The 15,801-nt window shown below is 32.0% G+C and overlaps 2 protein-coding genes across 2 annotated transcripts; one reads left to right on the forward strand and one right to left on the reverse strand.

The window, feature by feature from the left end:
• The first annotated feature begins 468 nt into the window (after window positions 1-468).
• Window positions 469-2,032, forward strand: LOC25492674 (RHOMBOID-like protein 13). Its single transcript, XM_013600858.3, has one exon. It carries the CDS (start codon window positions 993-995, stop codon window positions 1,806-1,808), a length of 816 nt encoding a protein of 271 aa, XP_013456312.1. The 5' UTR covers window positions 469-992; the 3' UTR covers window positions 1,809-2,032.
• Window positions 2,033-8,822: 6,790 nt separating this feature from the next.
• LOC25492675 (protein ENHANCED DISEASE RESISTANCE 2-like) lies at window positions 8,823-11,379 on the reverse strand. The gene is made up of 3 exons (XM_013600859.3): window positions 11,189-11,379; window positions 10,854-10,900; window positions 8,823-10,093 (listed from the first exon to the last, which is right to left on the reverse strand). Exon 3 carries the CDS (start codon window positions 10,086-10,088, stop codon window positions 9,189-9,191), a length of 900 nt encoding a protein of 299 aa, XP_013456313.1. The 5' UTR covers window positions 10,089-10,093; window positions 10,854-10,900; window positions 11,189-11,379; the 3' UTR covers window positions 8,823-9,188.
• Between the last annotated feature and the right edge of the window lie 4,422 nt (window positions 11,380-15,801).

Here is a 15,801-nt window from a genome sequence, read left to right on the forward strand (position 1 = left end):
TGCAGGGACCTTTTTCAAAATCAAAAGATTTTGCAGGGACTATTTCTCTAATAAATGGGTTCAGTCATCATGTGCCACGTGTGCAAATCATCACAAAAGTGGAGTCAGGGACCAAAACCAAAATGAGGCATATTTGCAGGGACCAAAAACAACAAATTTTTTTTACAGGGACTAAAACCAAAACGAGACATATTTGCAGGGACCAAAACCATATTTTAGCCTTTTTTTAATTATTAAAAAATAAAAAATTATTTTTTAATTAAAAAAAAAATAGTTTTTTAATTTCAATAATTTTATATCATTACATTTCAATTTTTTTAATATTAAAAAAGTGCAGATATCACTTAAGATTGGAAGTCTTAAATAAGATTAGTGTCTCATAAAATCTTGAAACCCTGGTCTAGCTTTAGAATTTACCCTATTAATTTAATAAATTATGATAAAGACATAGATGAAAATTGATTATGATTGGTAATACCAAAAAAAAAAAAGTATACACATGTTGCTTCACAAAGTGTAGGCCATCAAAGAACAAACAATAAAGAACCGTCTAGTAGCTGAATCAATCACGGTGAGGACTCATCTTCTCTTCTCAATCCGTTTCACACAACAAAAACCCTCATTTTCCCCTTATCCAATTCAGCTTTTTCACTCTTCTTCATCAACTTCCCCTTCGTTCTCTGAAGACAAAGATTCAACCTTTCTGGTATTTTTTCGCGCAATCCATTTTCTTTTCGCAAACAACTTTTTGTTTCTATGGTTGGTGAATGCTGCACAAATTTTCGTTTCATGGGTCTCAGTAATTTATGAGTTTCCAGAAAAACCCTTGAATTTGAAATTGAGAGTATTGGATTGTATAGATTCTTATTGTCTTGTTTGATTGAAAATTTAACGACCCTTTTTGCTAAAGTTTTGATTTTTGGAATTGCTGCACAAGTGTAGAAATTAGAATTGATTTTGGGAAATTAGGATTTAGAAGTGATTTTGAGAAAATGGGTAAGCCTTTGATTTATGAGATCTTGGAAAAACCAGCAACAAGTGTTATTATAGCAATTTGCAGTGCAATTTGGTTTTATATACAGAAGAAAAATATTGGTTATTCACATGTTGGTTTGAGTTATGAGACTGCAATGGAAGGACAATATTGGAGAATAATCACTTCTGCATTTTCTCATATAAGTATAATTCATCTTGTTTTTAACATGAGTGCACTTTGGAGTCTTGGGGCTGTAGAGCAATTGGATCATGTTGGCCTCGGTGTCGAGTATTATTTGCAGTATACACTTGTGTTGGTGGTTGTATCGGGGGTTTTGGTTTTGGCAATGTATCACTTGTTGATTCAGAGATTCAAGGTTGAGTATTTTCGTCGAGTTACGGCTGTTGGTTATTCGTGTGTTGTTTTCGGGTGGATGACGATTCTTTCTGTGAAGCAACCTTCTTCAAAGTTGGAGCTCTTTGGATTTCTTTCGCTTCCTATTAGTTTTGCTCCGTTTGAATCACTTATTTTCACTTCGATTATTGTTCCTCAGGCGAGTTTTATTGGCCATTTATCTGGGATTGTTGTTGGATATGCTATAGCTTGGGGTTTGATTCATGGGATGACTAATTACTGGGCACTTACCTTATTGGGTTGGATTGTTCTTGTCTTTGTTTTGAGTTTGAAGAAATCTAGTGCACTTGACATAAGCTTCATTGAGATTGAATCTGTTACCGATCCTTCATTACCGTCTGTGCGATTTTTGGGATCTGGCAATGGTAGAACCCTGCAGATGAGTGCATTGCCAGATGGAAATGTTGACATTGTCTAATGTTGAATTGATATATCATTGTTATGTAACCTTGGTCGACACAAACCAATATTGACAGCAATATGACTCCAATTTTTCTTATATAGAAATTGTTCATAGGTTCATTAATATTTGTGTTTAGAATTTGCATCTTTAGCTATGTGGTAATGAATGTTTCAGATGATATATGCCAATTTGACGAAGTGACACTGCTCATTGCAAATGTCTACTTTTTGTTCCTTTTTCGATACGTGTGATAGAATCAGATTTGCTATGTTCATGGATGATAAGATTATGTTTAAGATATGTTATTACCATTTCCTAGTTGGTTGATGTATAAATGGAAATTAGTAACTAAATCACTAAATTGATGAAATTGAAGTTGATTCAGTTCAACAGTCTGGATTAGTCTATCAAGTTACTGAGTGTGATCACCGAGTGATCTGGGTTGGCTTTTCGATGATTTCCACAGCTTGTAAACTATTCAACCAGTTGTATTTTACAGAGCTTACTAGACTGGTTTATAATGCTGATAAACTTATTATTGCATTTGATCACTGAATGATCTTGGTTTGGTTTTTCCATGATTTCTACTGCTTGTAAACTATTCAACCAGTCGTTTTTTAGGAAACTTACTAGTTTTGTATAAAATGCTGATAAACCTGATATTGCATTTCTGTTTTCTTTCAAAGTTTATTGTTGATGTTGTTTTTGCTGTCATCAAATGATGTTTTTTAAGGAATCAAGTGATGCTTATTCACTGTTCAAATACTCAAATTGGAACTTCAAACATAGCTGGAATGATAAGTTGGTCTTCCAAAGATTCTATACATTGATTTGGTTTTTCATAATGTAAAATAAACCTTAATTTAAGACCAGATTGATGTCTAGAAACATACTATTGACAAACAAAACTGGTGTTGTGAGACCAAATTGATACTGATAATTTGATAAACAAAACTGGTTTTTGGGGGGAACATATTGATCAACCTGAACGTCTCCTAAATGTTGAACAAACAAATTTGATAATCTATGCTTAGTCATCAAAGTATCCAGCTTCTATGATGATCTAACCTGACAAGTGACAACCAGTCTTGCATATAGGGACAGTGATTTTTATTTTATTTTTGTAAATGAAAGTTTGCTTTCAAAATTTAACTACTGTGTTCAAAGTTGTTAAACTCTAACTAACTATAAAATGTGAGTTTACGTTTCTAGGTCACAAATTAGTTAACTGGCACGTAATTAAACCCTTACGTGCTCAAGCAAACTCTGAAGAAATTTGGTAAACTCACGATTTTACAAGCGAGTTTAAAGTTTACAATTTTAAATTGTTTTGGCCTAAAATGTGAAATACTAATCAATATTTTTGATATTTGATTTAGTTAATTCTTTTTTTAAGGATTGATTTAGTTATTTATGTGTTGTAATAGATACCGATTTTGAAATGTATTCTAAAAAAGTATTTATCCATTTAAAATCTTTTATGCTTTATTAAGGAGATGAAATGTTAAATTATTACTGTTTTAATGGTAGTATTAGGTAAACACGTGACTCTTACAAGTTTACGAGTTAAGTTTGCGTAAACATCAAAGCCCTTGTGTTGTTAAATTTTAGCTCATGAAAGTTTCTCAATTAAACAAGTTTTTTGCTTTGAAAATTTGTTTTTATATACAAGTATGTTTTTGTGCAGTAGGTAAATGAGAGACTTGTAAAGAATTTGAAATAAAATCGAGATATAAAAGCTAACTTAATTTACGAAATGAGTTCACTTTTTACTTTTTTTCATTTTCTAAAAAAGATGCTTAATAATGAGTTGTGTGAAGCAGAGGATATAGTGTCAATGAGCTTGCATGCACAAATGGTTGAATCTTGTTTACATGGCTTGAGTTTGAATTCAGAGTTTCTTTGTTAAATTTATCATAGAACCGACTATCTATTCCCCTTTTCCATCTCCAACTCCCAAAAAACTTAATAGTTTCAACAACAACAACCAAGTCTTATCTCATTAAGTGGGGTCGGTTACATGGATCAAATTACACCGTAGTGTTCAATCATAGACCAAATTTAGATCCAACAAGAAAGGCTTTGCAGGGTTACCCATGATTCTTATAAACTCAAACTATTGTCATGGAATCAACATTTTCATGTTAAAAGTATGTATGATCTTAGCATATTAAAATTGTGTTTATTTCATTTTTCATGAACTTAAAATTAATAGAGATATACAATGTCAATAACCAGCTATAAAAAAAAAAAAACTTTTTTGAGTCCAGTTTAATTTTCTGTAGCCATATTAGAATACATCATTAGATAATATTGAAAATGTGTCTTTGGATGCTGCTAATATATTTTCTATTTGTTTTAAATTTGAATAAGTCAAAGCAAAAGATCTATTATTTTGTTTTAGTGGACAAGTTAGTTTCACTTAGTAAGTAGTGGTGCTATAATTAAGAACCATTTTATTCATTCAGTTATTTCTTTTGATTTGTAATATAACATCAGTTTCTTATTAAAATAAAAATAGTTTTGCAGCCATATTCTCTCTGCTACGTTCTATTCTTTCATATTCCTCCTGTTATTCAAAACTAGAAAACAACAATTGGTATCCAGAGCTCTCTTCTTGAGGGACTTGTGAAATGGATGATGAGTCAAATTTTTCAAAAGTTGCCCCTCCTCTCTTTGATGGGAACAACTATGAACTTTGGGCAGTAAAAATGGAGGCTTACCTAGAAGCTTTGGATGTTTGGGAAGCCATAGAAGAAGATTATGAAGTTCCTCCACTGCCGAATAATCCAACTATGACTCAGTTGAAATATCACAAGGAGAGAAAAACTAAGAAGGCGAAAGCAAAATCATGTCTCTTTGCTGGTGTTTCAGAAACAGTTTTCACTAGAATCATGACCCTCAAAACACCAAAAGCAATATGGGACTATTTGAAGGAAGAATTTGCAGGTGATGAGAGAATTTGAAGCATGCAAGTGCTGAATCTGATGAGAGAGTTTGAGTTGCAGAAAATGAAAGAGTCTGAGACAATCAAAGAATACTCAGACAAATTGTTGTCTATTGCAAACAAGGTTAGATTACTTGGCACTGGATTTGCTGATTCCAGAATTGTAGAAATTTTTTTGGTTACAGTGCCTGAAAGATATGAGGCATCTCTAGCCTGTTTAGAGAACACAAATGATCTTAGTAAGATCACTTTGGCAGAAGTCGTACATGCCTTGCAAGCCCAAGAACAACGAAGGCTTATGAGGCAAGATCGTATGGTTGAAGGTGCTTTACCAGCCAAGAGCCAACACTCTTTGAAGAGTCATCCAGCAAGTAGTGAATACAACAAAGGAAATGATAAGAAGAAAAGTTTCCCACCTTGTGAACACTGCGGAAAAATGGGTCACCCACCATTTAAATGTTGGAGAAGGCCAGATGCAAAGTGCAGCAAGTGCAATGAAATGGGTCATGAAGATGTGATTTGTAAAGCAAAAATCCAACAAGTTGCAGTTGAAGCAGAAAATGTACAACAAGAGGAGGAAGACTATCTCTTTGTTGCAACATGTTTTTCCAGCAGCAATTCATGTGAATCTTGGCTGATTGATAGTGGATACACTAATCACATGACCACGATAAAGCTTTATTCAAGAATCTGGAGGACACCGAAATCAAATGGGTCAGAATTGGAAATGGTGTACATATTCCAGTTAAAGGCAAGGGAACAGTCGCTATAACAAGCTACTCAAGTACGAAAAATCTCACTGATGTTCTATATGTGCCTGAAATTAATCAAAACTTGCTTAGTGTTGGACAACTACTTGAAAAAGGGTTCAAAGTTATTTTTGAAGATAAGAATTGTATAGTTAAGGATCCAACATGCCAAGAAATGTGCAAAGTAAAAATGAAGAGCAAGAGTTTTTCATTTGATCCAATGAAGGAGGAGCAATCTGCTCTTCCAGTCACAATTAGCACAACTGATCTTTGGCACAAACGGCTAGGACATTTCCATCATTTGGGAATGGAATACATGTTGAAAAATCAATTAGTTCGTGGAGTTCCATCTTTAACAGAAAAGTTAGTTGAATGTGAAGCTTGCCAATTCGGGAAGCAAACGGAAGCCATTTCCTACAAGTACCTGGAAGGCGAGCCAGAAGCTCCAACTTATTCACACTGATCTTTGTGGACCACAAAGAACTCCATCACTAAATGGAAGTCTTTATTATATTGCTTTTATTGACGACTTAACCAGAATGTGCTGGATTTATTTTCTTAAATACAAATCAGAAGTAGCTGCAGTGTTTTGGAAATTCAAAGCTCATGTTGAAAATCAAAGCAATTGCCGTATTCAAATTCTGAGGTCAGATAATGGAAAAGAGTATTTGTCAAATCAGTTTCAACAATTTTGTGATGAAGCAGGGATCGAACATCAGTTGACTGCTCCTTACACTCCTCAACAAAATGCAATGAGTGAAAGGAAAAATAGATCAATCATGGAGATGGCTAGGTGTATGCTTCATCAAAAGGAATTGCCAAATAAATTATGGGCTGAAGCCGCAAGTACTGCTGTTTTCTTACAAAATAGACTCCCTACACGAGCTTTGCAAAATCAAACTCCATTTGAGGCCTGGTTTGGTTTTAAACCTTCTCTGGATTTTTTTAAAGTGTTTGGTTGCTTATGTTACTCACATGTACCTCAGGTTAAGCGTGACAAGCTTGACAAAAGGGCTGAATCTGGAATATTTATTGGCTACAGCACAGTCTCTAAAGCTTATAAAATTTTTCAACCTCAAAGTGGAAAATTTTTGGTAAGTAGAGATGTGCACTTCATGGAAGATGAAAAGTGGTGCTGGAGTGGTCCAAATAAGAATCATAATGTTGTATTGGACCTTGAAGAAACAGTAGATGATCCACCAATTCAAGGCACAAGATTAGTCTCTGACATCTATCAAAGAAGCAATGTAGCAGTGTGTAACATAGCTGTATTTGAACCAGCTAGTTTTGAAGAAGCTGTTATGGAGGCAAAATGGTTAGTTGCGATGAAAGATGAGCTCTCCATGATCGAGAAAAACCAAACATGGGAGTTGGTTCCAAGACCTCATGATAGAAAGGTCATCGGAGTGAAATGGGTTTTAAGAACAAAATTCAACCCCGATGGTTCTATAAACAAGCACAAAGCAAGGCTTGTTGTGAAGGGTTATTCTCAGATATTTGGAATTGATTATTCTGATACTTTTGCTCCTGTAGCAAGACATGACACAATCAGGCTACTACTTGACGTTGTTGCACAAAAAGGGTGGCAAGTGTTTCATATGGACGTTAAGTCGGCTTTCCTTAACGGTTTTTTGCAAGAGGAGATATATGTTGAGCAACCATATGGTTCTGTGATCAAAGGTCAAGAAGAAAAAGTCTACTTGCTAAAAAAAGGCTCTCTACGGCTTAAAGCAAACACCAAGAGTGTGGTACAATAGAATTAATGATCATTTGCTGCATTTGGGCTTCCAAAAGAGCCTCTCTGAAGCTACACTTTATGTCAAGCATGTTGGTGCTGATATTTTAATCATTTCTTTGTATGTTGATGATCTTTTAGTGACAGGAAGCAACCTAGCACTAGTTGAAGAATTCAAGCAAGAAATGAAAGATGTCTTTGAGATGACTGATCTTGGTCTTATGACTTATTTTTTGGGCATGGAAATCACTCAAAAGAAGAATGAGATTTTTATTTGTCAGAAAAAATATGCAAAGGAGATTTTGAAAAAATTTCAGCTTGATGAATGCAGAACAATGAACACTCCTATGCATCAAAAGGAGAAGTTCATCAAGGATGATGGGGCTGATAAAGTTGATGAAGCTCATTTTAGAAGCTTGATTGGGTGTCTAATGTATCTTACTTCTACAAGGCCTGACATCTTATTCTCAGTTAGCTTGTTGTCAAGATTCATGCATTGTCCTAGTGAATTGCACTTAAAGGCAGCAAAAAGAGTTGTAAGGTAAATCAAAGGAACTGTCCATTATGGAGTAAAGTACTGCAAGGTCAAAGAATTCAAATTATTTGGCTACTCTGACAGTGATTGGGCAGGTAGCTTGGATGATATGAAGAGTACTTTAGGGTATTGTTTCAACGTAGGTTCAAGTGTTTTCTCTCGGTGTTCAAAGAAACAAGAGGTTGTAGCCCAGTCAACAGCAGAAGCTGAGTTTGTAGCTGCAACAGCAGCTGTAAATCAAGCTATTTGGTTGAGGAATATCTTAGCAAATTTGGGCCTGAAGCAAGAGCAAAGTACACCGATTTTTGTTGATAATCAAGCAGCTATTTCCATATCATATAATCCAGTATTTCATGGGAAGACCAAGCACTTTAATGTCAAGCTATTTTACTTAAGAGAAGTGCAAGAAAATGGTGATGTGAATTTGGTTTATTGTAAAACAGAAGATCAAGCTGCTGATATGTTTACCAAGTCTTTTCCACTCAGCAGGTTTGAATTTTTAAAGAAGAAGCTAGGAGTTTGCAACCTCCACGGCAAGGAGGAGTATTGAAAACGTGTCTTTGGATGCTGCTAATATATTTTCTATTTGTTTTAAGTTTGAATAAGTCAAAGCAAAATATCTATTATTTTGTTTTAGTGGACAAGTTAGTTTCACTTAGTAAGTAGTGGTGCTATAATTAAGGAGCATTTTATTCATTCAGTTATTTCTTTTGATTTGTAATATAACATCAGTTTCTTATTAAAATAAAAATAGTTTTGCAGCCATATTCTCTCTGTTACGTTCTATTCTTTCATATTCCTCCTGTTATTCAAAACTAGAAAACAACAGATAAGATTAAGGCTAGTAACGGATGCTCTGAACTCTACCATTAAAAATTGTTTGAAAGAATAACCACTTTCCTCAGTTCCTCTAGTAAATCTGTCGACAACACATCAAAGAAAGTACAAAGAGATTAAAACATATAGTCAGAAGACAAGTAACTCTGAATATACATTTGAGGCTTAACACACATTTGCTCAAGCTCTTTTGATGTGATAAAATGGTGTAATCAAGATAAGGAAGTAAGAAAGAATCCCATCATATAAAAAACAGAATGCCAGTAATTGTTTGTGTTTACAAGCCTACAACTAAATATCATAATAAATTTACTAAAATACAAGCAAGCTATTGAGTGAAACAAATATCGAATAGGTTTCCTCTCTCGTGTGTGTTTGGATCGCCATCAGAAACCCTTCAATTTACGTTTGCACACCAAAAGCTGAATATAGATCTTGGTTGGTTTTCAGCAAGGAACATTTCCAAACTAAATTTTTACCTTCACATCACACATAGTTGAAATGGATTCAAACTTAGATTTGGAAATATGGCTCTTGCTTGAATTTGAGGTGGAAAAACTGCATATGTACGTTTGGACTTGACCCAAAATATCTATACAAGTTTATTAGAATTTTGTGAGTTAGAAGTAGAGCCATCTTCTTGAGAACCCAGAATTTGCCCAATTGAATTCCACAATCTTGTTGGAAAAGATTTTTGTAAACTAACAGTGCCGGAAACAGATGACGGCTCTATCGGTCTAGCAGAAGCAGGATCAACGTTAGAAAATCTGAATGCACCCAGGAGTTTTTCTGGAAGCTCTGATTCAGTTTGTCCCTCAATAAGAAAAGCCATGTCAACCGTCAAAGTTGTCACGTAACCAAATGCTAAATGAACTATTGCAGATGCAACCATAGAAGATCCAATATCAATATCTACTTCCATGAAATTTTCTGTCACGCAGTATTTACATGCAAGTGCACGCCCAATTATGCATATTGCTTGCTCCCCGACTGCTTTTCTCACAATCCAAGGACCATTAACAATATTGGCAATCATCTTAAGTCTTGACGTTCGAAAAGCATCATCGCCTTTCAAGAATCTGTCCATTACTGACCCCTCAGCAATAGGCTCTTTTGTTGTAAAATATGCCACTGCACTATAATTATCTTTGGTTGGAAGTTGAAGATTAAATGCCCACACAAAAGGCCTATCACCATCAGGAAACTCATTCTCAATCACCTTTCTAACTCTGCTATTCGGATGCTTCAATATCTCACCAATTTTCGTTGAACTTGTTATCCAATCAAATCCAAGAGGCTTGAGCAGATAATCACTTCCCGGAATCTTAACCTTTGTGGTAAAATACTCAGGACCTCTAACCATGAATGCATCTCCGGGTGGTGAACCCCAGCCATTTGAACACTTACCTGGATCAAGAAATGGAATGGCTCCTCCAGATCTTATTCTATCTATCCATTCAGATTTGTTTTGATCCTTTGGGCCAGCCATCATATGTACTGTTTTCAAGTAGTAATACACAATATAAGCTTATGAGATTGCTAACTCGAACACAATCAAAAGGTAAAGCAGTATGATCCATTCAAGGGTCGGCCCAAACTAAGTTGAGGTAAAGCAAAAGATGTCAAGAAAATAAATTTGGGTCTGGTTGGTTTGGCTTATTTGAGCTTATATGCTAAAATAAGCACTTGTGAAACTGTTTAGGAGAGCTTAGGAAAACAGCTTATAACATGTCTATTAGCTCTCCAACATAAGTAAGCACTAGTGAGACTGTTTAGGAGAGCTTATGAAAACAGCTTATAACATTTCTATTCGCTCTCCAGCATTAACTAAAAACAACTTATAGCTTATATGAAAACATATTGACTTTATTTTATCTTTTCTTACAGAAATATATGATAAACACATGCTATAAGCACTTTTTTTTTTGTTTTGAAAAATTCAAACTAGCCCACTGAAATTGGCAATGGGAGAATCAAACCTGAGACCTTGAGAGAAGCACACTCCAAGGTCCCAAGCCACACCACCAGGCCAACCCAATTGGGTTCATACGTTATAATCACATAATTGAGTTATTTATCCAAACAGAGCCTTGGAGGCCGTTTCGTAACTTCTGTAACATGACAGGTCAAGTTGCACATGGATTCAGAGATGTATTTACAAGTTACAACATGGAAAGGTTGGCTAATTTCACAGGTCTAAATACAAGTAAAGAGCAAAGAAATATAACAGAACTCAAATAAAGGTTCTCAATTTTACCTAGTTAGATGCTGTTCATAATCTTGCCTTTCCTCCCAAATTTTTGCCTGGAATAAATCAACAATAACAACTATTTAATTTTTCTACAGAAAAGCAAAATCTTGAGCAACTCTATTACTTCCTATACATACATACTATACTATGATTTTAGTCCAAGCAATTGTAATGTTTTGATTTTAGCTGCAAATGCAAAAATTGTTGCTTTTAGTCCCTAAGTAACATCATAAATACATGGACTATTTTAAACAAGAATTAAAATTAAACAATAGATTATTGTGTATAATACAATACTGCCGAAGAAGGGATACATATAGAATTGAAATACGTAGACGTACCAGTACTGTCTGTATACGTAAAAGACACCAAGGAGATTTTTGAGGTGTGATGTGTTGCAGGAAGAGAATGGAGAGATCTGGAATTAGGGTTTTGCGATTCAAATTTTGGATCATATGCTTTGCTTTGCTTGCTTGCTTCAGGATCACCAAGGAACGCCCTCTTTATTATTCAAAAGCAAAAGACAATTATTATCTACGTTATTATTAACCAGTCCCATTATTTATTATGATATATCTAATTATATTGAATCTTTGATCATTAATGAAATGCTATAAACACATTTCTTTCAAAAAAAAAAAAAAAAAAAGAATAATAAATATCTCTTTATTTAAAGGGTCATGTTAACTTGTGTCTTTAGGGCACATGTTAAGGTTTCTATAAAGAGCAAATATTTATTAAGAAACATTAAATTTTAATTGCGTAAAAAATAAATTGACACAATTTTCAACGCATAATTTCTATCTTTGATACCTTAACATGTGCCCTAAGGTCACAAGTTAACATTTCCCTTATTTAAAAAGTATAACTATAACCCCCCTAAATAATAAAGTCTTCTCTCGATCTCGGGTCATATCATCATACCCCTAAGAGCGTCTATAATGGATATACTCATTTATAATTTATTAATAATAGTATTTAATAAGTATTCAATCTCTTCAACCCAACATCTCACACAATTTTTTAAATGGGATCGACTAATCCATTATCAATAACTTTATAGCATTACATTTCAATTTTATAATATTTAAAAAGTGTGTGTCAAACTTAAGATTGAGAGCATTAAGTGAGACTTCGTGTCTTTAGGACCCCGTAAAAGTTTCTCCCCAATGAAATACCTAATAGATACCAGGTCTTAAATATTTAAGACCCTCCAATTGAAGAATGGCTAAGTGACCAACCATTGATTAATAAAGTGAAGATAGATATTGTAGATATATTTTAACAATCACGATAATTGATTTTTTCACTTTACCTTTTACTCACTTTAAAAGATTTTTAAATCGTATTAAGTATGGGTCATGCTAAGCTGTGTTTTTGGTAAAACGTAACACTTCACAAATAACAAAGTATTTATTTAGAAAAATTAATTTTCAACTATTAGAGAAATAAAACAAAATTCATTCATTAGTTTTTTTTTTAGAATGACAAAAAAGGAAAATAAAATCCTACAAAGAGGGCTTGGCCCGGGGCATCAACCTCAATACTGCCTTCAACTCTGAAGGGAAAGTCTGTCAAAAGGTCAAATTTAGCCTTGTTATTTTTACAGTATTTCTCTTTATGTAAGAAAAAAACATTACAATAATCATAATTAATAAGTGTGTTTTAGTAATAAAACATATTATACCATTAAAATTAACAATACTAATCATTATCTTATTACTAACTAGGTGAAACTACAAAAAACACATAATTTGAGATTGAGGGAGAACATGATTTAGGCTTTTCTATTATGCTTAATTGTATAATATTATAGTCGAGTTGATCATATTATAATGGTAATATGATATTTGTCTTATTTATTTAATTAATTATTTAAACAATATTATACATAAGATAAATTTGCAATTATAATAGTTTAAGTGAAGGGTATAATTCGAAGACAAAAAGTCATTTTAAAATCATATATCTCCTTTATATCAGAAAAAGATAGGTAGATACCATTTTTTATACATCTCTCATATACACCTTTATATGTTTGAGGTATTTTAATAATTTCACATCACATCACATGTCACAATTGTGTATGGATGTTAAAAGGTGTATGTCACCTAAGGTGGTCCATGTATAAGGGCTCTTTATATCTATATAAATCTATTTTATGCAATATGTTCACACATATGTTGTTTGAGTGTAACATCCTTACATTGTTGGTGTACAAAATTATACATTCATCATCACAATCAATCCCATTATGACTTTAAAGTTTGTTAAGAGAAAAGACAAATGTTTTTATCGATATGATGAGGTGATCAACAAACATCAACACCACCAATGCATATGAGTTGGATTCATATTCTTTTAAGAGTTGAGTTATTTTTCGAAGAAAAAAAAAAAGAGTTAAGTTATTTGAACATTAAAATATATGTGACGTCATGTTATATTTATCTTTAGTATTTTTTTATCTTTACACGTTTAGGAATGTAGATAAAAATAAAATAAAAGTGTTCTTTAATCAAAATTTTGATATCAAAATGCTATTTCTGTTGTTTTAAAGTGAATTGACAAAAACTCATATCAGGCAATTACTAGATATTTTAGATAATAGTTTCTGTGTTTTTAAACTATCACAATACCGATGTGATATTTCATTTGTTGTTTGGTTGATCATGTATGGTTTAGAAAAACTTGAGGGATGTTTATAGAAATTTCTCATAAAATTTGAATTTTTGTTTTAACAAAAAACGATTTAAATATGAATTTTTAATTTTTTTGTGCTAAATTTTTTAAATTTAATTCATATTTTGTTGATTTTTTCTTTTTGTGGAGATTGTTATAATATTTTTAATATATATGTAAAAATTCGTTCAAAAATATGAAGGGTACACATAAATGGACTTAAAAGGTAAAAACATAAAGCAAATTCATGATGAAAAAATATTTGGAGGTTTAAAAGATTTTTAGAGGGACTAAAAACAAAATTTAAAATAGGGTTAATATGTCTTTACCCCCCTGTAATTTGGACGAGTTCCGGTTTTTCCCCCTGTAAAAAAAAAAGTTTAGATTCCAACCCTATAATATAAAGATTCTCCACAAAACACCCCTGTAATATGAAGATTCTCCACAAAACACCCCTGACCCCATTCAGACGCTGATGTGGCACGCCACTGTGTAATTATTTTAATTTTAATTTTTTTTAAATCTGACATGTGTGTAATTGTTTAATAAATTATTTTTAAAAAGATAAAAAAAACTGAAAATTAATTTTCAAAAATTTAAAATCAAGAAAAAAAATAATTTTTTTAAAAAACGAAAAAAAAACTAGAATTTTTTTCAAAAAATAAAAATATTAATTTTTTTACCAAAACATTCAAAAATTAGCTTATATTATTTTTTTCGAATATTTTTAAAATTTTAATTTAATTCGGATTTTTTTTTAAAATTTTTCGAAAGTTTCAAAATATAGTAAGTGTATGAATTTTTTTTTTATATAATATTTTTGGAAATATATATAAAGAAAACAACCCGTTTTAGCTTTTGGGTTGGCTGTTTCTTTTCAAAAATGCCCACAATTTTCAATACAAATAACACATGTAACAAATAGATAAGAATAAATTTAAATATTAAAAAAATTTCCAGATTTTTTTTATCCTCAATTTTTAAATATTAAAAAATATTCTCAAATCTGTAACACATCGTAATAAAAATCTAAATTTTCCTAAATTTTTAAATAAATTTGTATCCAGATTTGTTTTTTTGTTGAGAAAATTTAAAAAACTTATTTTTCGAAAAAAAATCTGTTTTAAACTTCAAAAAATTTATATTCCAAATTTTCAAAAATAATTTTGAATTTTTTTTTTTGAAATATATATTTTTCGTAAATTATAAATTTTGGAATTTTCGAAAAATATATATTTCAGAAAATATTTTTCGTAATAAAAAAAATCCTGATTTTTTTTAATTTTTATATATTTTTTAAATAAATAAAAAAATTAATTATACAGTCAGCACGCCACATAGTCAGATATGCATAGTCAGCATGCCACTCAGCTCGCCACGTCAGCAATTATGCACAGTCACATGGGTCAGGGGCTAAAATCAAAGAATCTTATTTTACAGGGTTGGAATCTAAACTTTTTTTTTTACAGGGGGGAAAACCGGAACTCGCCCAAATTACAGGGGGTAAAGACATATTAACCCTTTAAAATATTAATAAGGATCAAGAACTTATTTAATTTTGATTTTAACTTAGAACTAAGAATTGTAAGTTTTGACTTCACACATGATTTTTTTCACTCATCTTCAAATCATTTTTATATAAATATATTCAAATATAAATAACTTCTTCAATTTACTTTTACTAAAATTAATTTTATAAATTCAAAATCAATATTTATCACCGTTGAACTAAACACACATTATTTAATACAAGCAACACACATAAGTTTTTTTATTTGTTACAGCCTAAGTTTGTTTTATTATATTTGTTTTATTAAAATTTGTTTTATGTTTGGTATTATTTATACTATTTGTTTTTTTGTGCAAATTATTTTTTATAGTATTTGTCTTTTTGTATTTTTAAATTTTGGGGAAATTACCTTGTTGGTTCCAAATGGCGACAGAGAAGAGAACCAAGTGGCGTAGACATCAAGGTGAATGTGCAAGCATTTTAGGTTTCTTTGCCCACTAATTGACATGCTCTTCTGGATCTCCTAAGAAAACCAAACCTTTTATATTAAGTTTGAAATTCACGTCAAACAATATAATAATCCAATGGTTCCTTCAAAAAAAAAAATATAATACTCCAATGGAAATAGTAAACTTTGAGTTGTATAATTTAAAAAAATAATAATTCATGGCCTTCCACTATTATGGCTCTGTTTGGTAAAAATAGCGGATAGCTGATAAGCTAACTGAAGTGTTTGGTAAAAATAGCGGTTCAACTAGCTGATAA

This window comes from Medicago truncatula, chromosome 4 (assembly GCF_003473485.1).
Source record: "Medicago truncatula cultivar Jemalong A17 chromosome 4, MtrunA17r5.0-ANR, whole genome shotgun sequence".
NCBI classification, from domain to species: domain Eukaryota; kingdom Viridiplantae; phylum Streptophyta; class Magnoliopsida; order Fabales; family Fabaceae; genus Medicago; species Medicago truncatula.